Genomic DNA, 9099 nt, shown 5'->3' on the forward strand with positions numbered 1-9099 from the left:
GGAAGGGACAAAAAGGTGCATAGAACAAGTTCCAAACTGGTTAACAAAGTAGCACTCAGCAAACTAGGAGCCAGGAAAATTTAAAAATCACTAAGGTAATGAATCACTTGTAAATGAATTCTGCATCTTTCACTACAATTTGCATGCATTCACGAGCTACTCTTTGGGGAAGGTTGTAGCGGATACTATTGCAATGTATACAATATCAATCGTTAAATTTAATTCTGAGATACAGTAAAAATTGTAGTATCTGCATGTTTAAAATATTTCAGCTTTGTGAAAGTGCGATGGAAGTGACATCACCCACTTGCAAAGGTGTATTAAGCATGATGCCTTTTGGTGCACAGAAGCATGTCTTATATTTAAATTATACCCATATACGATAAAAATGATACATTTTGAAAAAAAAAATCTTATACTAGTTTAAGCCTGTTGTGTTGTGCCAATGTAAAAACTGTGGTAATTAAAAAACTAATGCTTTCTTTGTGAACTGTGATTTAAGTTTATTGGAATTGATCACTATTAAAGGATATTGAAGAATTCTTCCAATTCTTTTTCTATGTGACAACCTTATGTGTCAACACAGATACAGTAGGTAATGTGACTGCATCACCTAATAAAGGAGTTAATGTGAATGAAAAGTATTAGCCCTGCAAATCAAAATGCATCCCCAAAATTAAAGAAAGCCCTCAAGGGAACCCCTCAAAAAGATTCTGCCATGACCCATACATAGCTGTTCAATATTAATGACAGTTATTGCTCTATCACTCTACAGATATATACTTGAGGTTTCAGTTAAATGGAAATGCCATTTTCCCCATTCAAAAATCAACTTATGGTTAGGTTAGACAGCATGGCCTTCTGATCATCTTTGACAATATGAATGTGAAGTGGTATGGGACATTTACTGTTATGGATGATTTTAAAATGTATGGTGTTTTGCAATGATTCCTTGTGGAAGGAAGAATGTAGTGAGAATACAAAATAAAATGTAGAATACTAAAGGGGTTGCAAGAGCAGAGGGATCTGCTTGAATGTAAATATAAATCATTGAGGTTTGCAGGACAAGTTAAGAGGGCAGTTAATAAAGCATCAGACATCCTGGGCTTTATTCATAGGAACACTAAATATTAAAGCAGTGAGTTATGTTGAACTTGGATAGAATATGGGTTTGGTATCAATTAGAATATTGTGTCCAATCCTGGGTGCAACATTTTAGTAAGGATGTGAAGGCGTTGGAGAGACAGCAGAAAACATTCATGAGAAAGGTTATAGGGATGAGGAATTTTAGTTTCATAGATTGACTGAAGAACTGGAGCCTGTTTTTCTTGTGGAAAGTTATTCAAAAACATGGAAGAATTTGGACAGAGCAGGTAGAGAAAAACATTCCCATTGGTGACTGGATAGAGAACCGGAGGACACAGATCTAAGGTAAATGGCAAGAGAAACAATGGGGCATAAGGGAAAGCACTGTCCTGCAAGATCTGGAATACACTGCCTGACAGTGTGGTGGAAGTAAGTTCAATTGAGGCATTCAAAAAGGATTATTATCTGCAAACATATGCAGAGAAGGCAGAGCAATAGCATTAAGTGAAATGCCTCTTTAGAGAGAGACACACAATCAGCCAAATGAGATCCTCCTGTGCTATAATAATTGTGAACCTGCCTTTCTACAGCACTTATAATGAACACCCAAACCAGTTCACAAGAGACAGCTCAAACAAAATTTGATAATGAGTTATATAAGGAAGTATCAGGGCAGGTGACCTGACTCAATCAGAAAGGTAGGTTTTATGCAGCATCTTAAAGGGGGAGAAAGGGGGAAGAGATTATAAGAAGCAAAGTCTGGAACTTGGGCTCCAGATACATGAAGGCACAGCTGCCAACAGTAGAACAATGAAAATCAGGGATGCACAAGAAGCTAGAATTGGAGAATTGGGGGATGTAAAAACCAGAACAGGGATTGTGATATTGACATATTGTTAAACTAGGGGACAATGAAGGTCATGTATGTTCAGGACTTGGGCATAAGTTAGGATTGTGACCACATGGTTCTTAATAGGTACAAGGAAACAACATTGACCTACTTTGGTACTAGCTGTTCTACAGGACACACTGTAAAATCTTCATTCTAAAATCTATTTGCTTTCAGAGAATTTGTATTTCCAAATGTGGATCTGTATGAATTAACATTTAGACTTACAATAACAATTAGCATTTTAGCTATCTTTGCAGTAATTGCAAGGAATGTTAGAGAAATTTAATCACAGGTATGAACAGGCAAAATACAGTAATCTCCAACAGGAAGACAGGGAAGGTATATAGCGCTGCAACAAATAATTTGAAGATCTTCAAAGCTTTAGTCGTTTCAAAATGACACCTACCTAAATTTCCATGATAGCTTGCTATGGTAGGATTAATCTGTAGTGCTTTTAGAAACAGATTTTCAGATTCCTGTGCATATAAAAGTAGTTCACAGTTTACATGAGCTTACAAGTAAACCATTAACATTATTAATATAAACAAACAAAAAACAGAATAAGAACCTTGATCAAATAATTCATCAAGAATAAAGTTAAAGTGACATCCTGACATTATGGTAGGTTTGCTGCTTCCACGTGTTAAATATCTGGTGGCACTCATGCATCTGAGTCAGAAAGCTGTGGGTTCATTCTTATATTGCTGTGTTTGTGGGAGCTTGCTATACCAGAAGTGGGGGTCCAGTTTCCTACAACAGTAACTGCAATTCTAGAGTTCGTCGTTGACCATGAAGCACTTGGGGAATTCGCAAGCAAGCCAAGAACATACGAACATATGAATCAGGAACAGGAGGCCATTCAACCCCTCAAGCCTGCTCCACCATTCAACAAGATTATGGCTGAAAATACACTGCTAGTTTCTTATAGATGTATCTCTAGGCATTCACATAGGGGTATAAGATGTCACATTTCTGCTAACTCCACCATTCACTAAGATCATAGTTGATTTGACTATTCCACATTCCCACCTACTCTCAATAACCTTCCAACCCTTTCTCATCAAGAATCTACCTACAGAATACAAGTATTTCTCCTATAATGCGATAGTTGCATTCTTGTGTGACCTCGTGCTATAGAAAATTACGTTAAAGGGAAATCGCTAAAGTGAAAAAAAATTGCTATACCTCTACAGCAAAAAGTTTGCTTTATCCAAACAGCGCCCACTATTCATCAATCGCGTTACAGCCAATTTGCGTTAACGAAACATATGATATAGCAGAAATACCTGTATTTATAGATTCTGGTTCCATGGCCTTTTGAGAAAGCAAAAAGCGTTCCAAAGATACTTAACTCTCAAAAAAATTTCTCATCTGCCTTAAATGGGGAATCATATCTTTAAACAGCAAATTGTAGTTCTAAATTCTACTTTCCATTTCCTCTCTGTTAAGCCTCCTCAAGATCTTATATGTTTCAATCAAGTTTTCTAAACGCAGCTGGTATAAAGATAACCTGTCCAACTTTTCTTCAAAAGACAACCCACCCTATCCAGGTATAAGGCCATAATATGTAAGAGTAGAAGCAGTCTGCTTCACCATTAAATGAGGTCATAGCTGAATTGATAATTCTCAACTTCACTTTCCTTCCTTTTCTCCATAACTCTTCATTCCTTTATTGATTAAAAATCTATTTTAGCCTTGTATATATTTAATGACCTAGCCTCAACAGGTCTCTGTGGTAAAGAATTCCACAGATTCATTAACCTCATTGAAGGTATTCCTCCTTATCTCGGTCCTGACGGGGTGATCCCTTATTCTGTGGTTATGCCCTCCTCTTGTACTCCAAGATCATCTCCGTTGAGGAGACGTCCTTAATCCTGGCACCAGCAGGCAACACTGTCTTCGGAACTCCCGTTCACAGCTACAGAGAACACTAACTATCACCCTACTTTCTCTGCCCACTTGAATGCATCCCAGTACAAGTGATGTGGTCATGTTTGCTCATCCTTCCCGAAGTCCCCATTCTTGTCTGCACAACTTATAAGAACTTTGTAACTGTTGGACAATTACATTGAACCCCCTAGGTCCCCATACTTACCTCATCCTCCTGTCCCTGATCACAGAGCAAACTTGAATTATATAGTCTGAGAAGTGTTGCTCTGCCTTCTGGAACAGTGTCCAGGCATTATAGAGTCACGGAGCCATACAGCATGGAAACAGACCCTTCAGTCCAACTTGTCTATGCCGACCAGATATCCTAAATTAATCTAATCCCATTTGCCAGCATTTGGCCCATATCCCTCTAAATCCTTCCTATTTATATACCCATCCAGATACCTTTTAAATGTTGTAATTGTACCTGCCTCCACCACTTCCTCTGGTAGCTCATTCCATATACGCACCATCATCTGCACGGAAAAGTTGCCCCTTAGGTCTCTTTTAAATCTTTCACCTCTCACCTTAAACCTACGCCCTCTAGTTTTGGACTCCTCCACCCTGGGAAAAAGACCTTGGCTATTCACCTTATCCATGCTCCTCATGATTTTATAAACCTCTTCAAGATCACCCCTCAGCCTCCAGTGCTCCAAGGGAACTTCCTTGTAAATCTTTTCTGAATCCTTTCAAGTTTCACTACATCCTTCCTATAGCTGAGAACAGAATTGCAAGCCGTATTGAAAAGCAGCCTAATCAATGTCCTGTGCAGCCACAACATGGGCCCTCCAACTCCTGTGCTCAATGCAGTGACCAACAGAGGTAAGCATACTAAACGTCTTCTTCACTATCTTGTCTACCTGGGACTCCACTTTTAAAGGAACTATGAACCTGCACTCCAAGGTCTCTCTGTTCAGCAGCACTCCCCAGGATCGTACCACTAAGTGTACAAGTCCTGCCCTGATTTGTCTCACCAAAATGCAGCACCTCACATTCATCTAAATTAAACTCCATCTGCTGCTCTTCAGCATTAGGCTAATAAATCTCCTCTGAAGTACTTAGAGAGCATTTACTTCCTTCCTTAAGTGAAGGAGACCAATACTGAAAAGAGTACCACGGATGTAGTGCCATCAGTACTCTGTGTAGCTGATAAACTGAAACATTCCAACCCTACTTTTGGATTCAATTTGCTTTGCAACAAACAATAACGCTCTATTTGCTTTCCTAACTGATTGACATGCCTGCAATCTAATCTTCTGCGTTTTATACACTAGGACATTGAGATTCTCTTATTATTCACTTCACAACTTCCGTTCCTATTGATCTATGCATGAGCAGGTAATCTAGCAACCATATCTTCAATCATTTCATCCAATTAGTTTCATACAATAGTCATTGTACTAACTTTTGAGAATACAGCATTGATCCCTAAGGCACATCACTTGTCACATCTTGCTAATCAGAAAATGATGCATTTATGATTAATCTCCATTTCCTATTCGGTAGTTAATCTTCAATCCATGTAAATGTTACCCCTTACACCAAGGCCTTTTATTTTCTGCAATAACCTTTGATGTGGCACCTTATGAAATGCCTTCATGGAAATCTAAGTACACTAATTATCCACTGGCTCTCCTTTATCCACAGCACATGTTACTTCTTCAAAGAACTCCAATAAATTGTTTAACCACAGTTTCATTAAACTATGTTGATTCTGCTTCATTACTGTGAACTTTTCTAAATGCCCTGCTGTAATATCCTTAATAATAGTTTCTAACACCTGACCTTTGTCTGATATTAAGCTTTTTGCTTCCTACTTTTGTTGTCCTGAACAGAAGAAGAAGTACATTTGTAATCTTCCAATTGACAGGAACCTTAGCTGAATCTTGGAAAATTAAAAATAACACCAATATCTCACTAGCCACTTTTAAGCATCTAGAATTAAATCCATCAGGATCAGGGTCCTTGTCACCTCACAGCTCCAACAATTTATTCAGTAGAACTTCTCCAGTGATTGTTACTTTCCTGAGTTACTCCATTTACTGATTTACAGCTATTTCTGGGATGTTAATTGTATCATCTATATTGAAGACCATTGTAAAATATCTGTTCGATTCATCTGCCATTGCCTTATTTTCCATTATTAATTCCCAAGATTTACTTTCTATTCGGCCAACATTCACTTTGTTCACCTTTTTAAAATTATCGATGTAAACTCTTACTATCTGATTTTACACTTCTTGCTAGCTTTCTCTTCTACTATGATTTTTCCATCCTTGTTAATTTTAGTCATTCTTTGCTGTTTTTTCATATCCTGGCCGATCATCTGATCTGCTACCCATCCTTGTGAAAAGATATGCTTTTTGTTTTAAGTTGATACTATTTAACCTTTTTTACATTCCAAAATATTTTCTTAAACGTCTGACACTGCATCTCTATTGACCTACCCCTAACCTAATTTGCTTCTTCACTTTAGTTAGCTTTGCTTTCATGTCCTCATAATTGCCCTTATTAAATGTTTAACATTTTAAATTTGGATCTACTCTGTTCTAGTTGAAAATGCATTTAAAATTCAATAGTATTATTATTGCTGCTACCGAGGGCACCTTCACTTTAAAATCATTAATTCTCTTGGTTGCACACAGTAAGTAACTTTGAACTGTAATCATTGTTATAATGTCAGAAACTTGACAGCCAATTTACACACAGGAATATAGCATTGAAACGTGATAATGACCAGATGATTTGTTTTGGCAGTTGAGGGTTTAATATTGGTCAGGACACTGGGGAGAACTTGCCTACACTTCTGAAATGGTGTCTCTTCAACCATGCAGCACTTGACCAGTATTACACTGGGAGTGCCAACCTGGATTTTGACTCCAGATTAGAGCTTGAAACCAGAACTGTCTAACTCAGGTGCAAGTGTGCACCCATGGAACCACAGCATACACTGTTCAAAACAAGACTATTTCTCACCAGTCACGTTTCACTCAACTGAACGATTTAACATCCCAAGCTGGACAACTATTGCCAATTGCGTTAGCAAACAGTGACTTCTGCGCAAAAAAAATCAAGACATCATTTTGTTCATGATTATTGGACTGAATTTTAAGATTTTTCATCTTGTAGCTCCACTTATTTGATGGCTTGAAAACAGAATAAAAAGTACCTTACTTTACATGCACAATTATGTGGGTCTTACATATACTTTAAAAAATAAACCTGTATGAAATTTGCAACTTGTACCAACTCACCTTGTATTTTTTCAATTTACCGAGCACATTTGCAAATGAAAACATGATTGTATGATCATTGGGTAGTAATTTTAGAGCTTCTTTTCCAACTGCTTCAGCTTGTGCTAAATTACCTAGTTAATAAAACAGCACTCATTTTAGATATTAAAACAACACAGTCATTTGGAGCAGTTCTGACTATGGTACAGTTTCTGCTCACTTGCACTGGTTTCTTCGCAGTGAAATTCACTCAAAATCAGTGTCACTGCCAGAAAGAAACTGTAGAATTTTAGAAGTCAAATATATTACACACAATTCAAACTTCCACAATCTTCAGCATTGGTTTGAAAAAATATCTAGCCATGCTCTTTTGGTGAATTGTCAGGACAAGTTTCTGCCAATTTTGGGCATTTGAGGAGGCTCCAAAAGCTAAACGGAATCTTTTTATGCTGAACTAATAAAGAACATTAGGAAAACTTTTGAATGAATGTTTTATTAAATTTACAAAGGAGCTGATTACTGTATCCAATCTAACTAGATAATGGTTCTGACTAATTGCTAAATCAACTTAGCAAATTAAAATTAGGTTACACTCAGGTGGTGGATATTACAGATTTAATGTGTTTTTTTCGCGATAAACACATTTCAGTCAAACTGCATCAGGTTACTACTCTAGAATATATCCAGGACTTTTTTTAAAAAATAAATTTAGTTTTAATTTTGCTTTTTAAAATGTTGCCTGGTTGTGCTGGATTATGGTTGATTTTGCATTTACCAAGATATAAATAAGTTTCAGAGAAAACTTCAGGGGGGAGAAAAACTTCTCAAAACAGGCAGAATGTGTGACTGGATTGCTCAGTGCACCCAAAGCAGAAACTCCACCCTTCGTAGTTACATGCAGTTTACAGCATCTAGATTAAGATTCTGCATAACAACAGTGTACATCTTGAAAATTCTTAATTTTGAATTTTTAGCAAATTCATTTGGTAACATATTATTTTTCCATTTTAACTATTTTTTTAATATTATGCTTGCTTGATGGTGCCCTTCTCCCAAAGTAGTGTTCAATGTTATTAAGTGCCTTGAACAACAAGAAGAAGCAATTTTCACTAGCAAGAGGATCAGTAAACAAAGGACGAAGACTTAAGGTAATTGGCAACAAAAAGCCAGGGGGATTAGGAGGACTGGTTTTATGCAGCAAACGGAATGTTGATCTGGAATGCACTTCCTGAAACTGTGGTAGAAAGATATTCAATTATAACTTCCAAAAGGAAATTGGTTATACCCCTAAAAAGGAACACAATTACAGGGCTCTTAGGAAAGAGCAAGGAGACTGGGATAAATTGGAAACGCTTTTAAAGAGCTGTTTCAGGTACAATGGGTGAAAGGTCATCCTTAAATTACATTTTATAATAGAACAATATGCCTGCATTGCGGAAATCATAAGCCTTCCTTACTATTCCAGTACATTTGATGTAGGCAATGGCCGAAAAGGTGGAAATGAAATGAATAGAGCAGCAATGCTCCAAATTATGCACTCTCTCTCTCTCAAAAAAATCACCATTACCTCATTGTCATTTTTGGGATCTGGTTGTCTGAAAATTGGCCACCATATTTCCTTCATTATAACAGTAACCAGACTTCAAAAATACTTTGAGACAACAAGGTGTTAAGCTGGATGAACACGGCAGGCCAAGCAGCATCATAGGAGCAGGAAGGCTAACGTTTCGGGCCTAGACCCTTCATCAGAAATGGGGGAGGGGGTTCTGAAATAAATAGGGAGAGAGGGGGAGGCGGATAGAAGATAGATAGAGGAGAAGATAGGTGGAGAGGAAACAGACAGGTCAAAGAGGCGGGGATGGAGCCAGTAAAGGTGAGTGTAGGTAGGGAGGTAGGTCAGTCCAGGGAGGATGGACAGGTCAAGGGGGCGGGATGAGGTTGGTCGGTAGGAGATGGGGG

At 37.7% G+C, this 9099-nt stretch overlaps 1 protein-coding gene across 2 annotated transcripts in view; it reads right to left on the bottom strand.

Annotated features, from left to right (window-relative positions):
• The window catches only part of tmtc4 (transmembrane O-mannosyltransferase targeting cadherins 4), a 36032-nt gene that overhangs the window by 1158 nt on the left and 25775 nt on the right, over positions 1-9099 (bottom strand). For both annotated transcript variants that reach the window (XM_020514570.2, XM_048598043.1), the window contains 2 exons: positions 7162-7274; positions 2385-2454 (listed from right to left, as the gene is read on the bottom strand). In XM_020514570.2, the coding sequence (XP_020370159.2) occupies positions 2385-2454; positions 7162-7274 (183 nt within the window). The remainder of the gene's footprint in view (positions 1-2384; positions 2455-7161; positions 7275-9099) is intronic.

Source organism: Rhincodon typus, chromosome 6 (genome assembly GCF_021869965.1).
Source record: "Rhincodon typus isolate 14 chromosome 6, sRhiTyp1.1, whole genome shotgun sequence".
Taxonomy (NCBI): Eukaryota; Metazoa; Chordata; class Chondrichthyes; order Orectolobiformes; family Rhincodontidae; genus Rhincodon; species Rhincodon typus.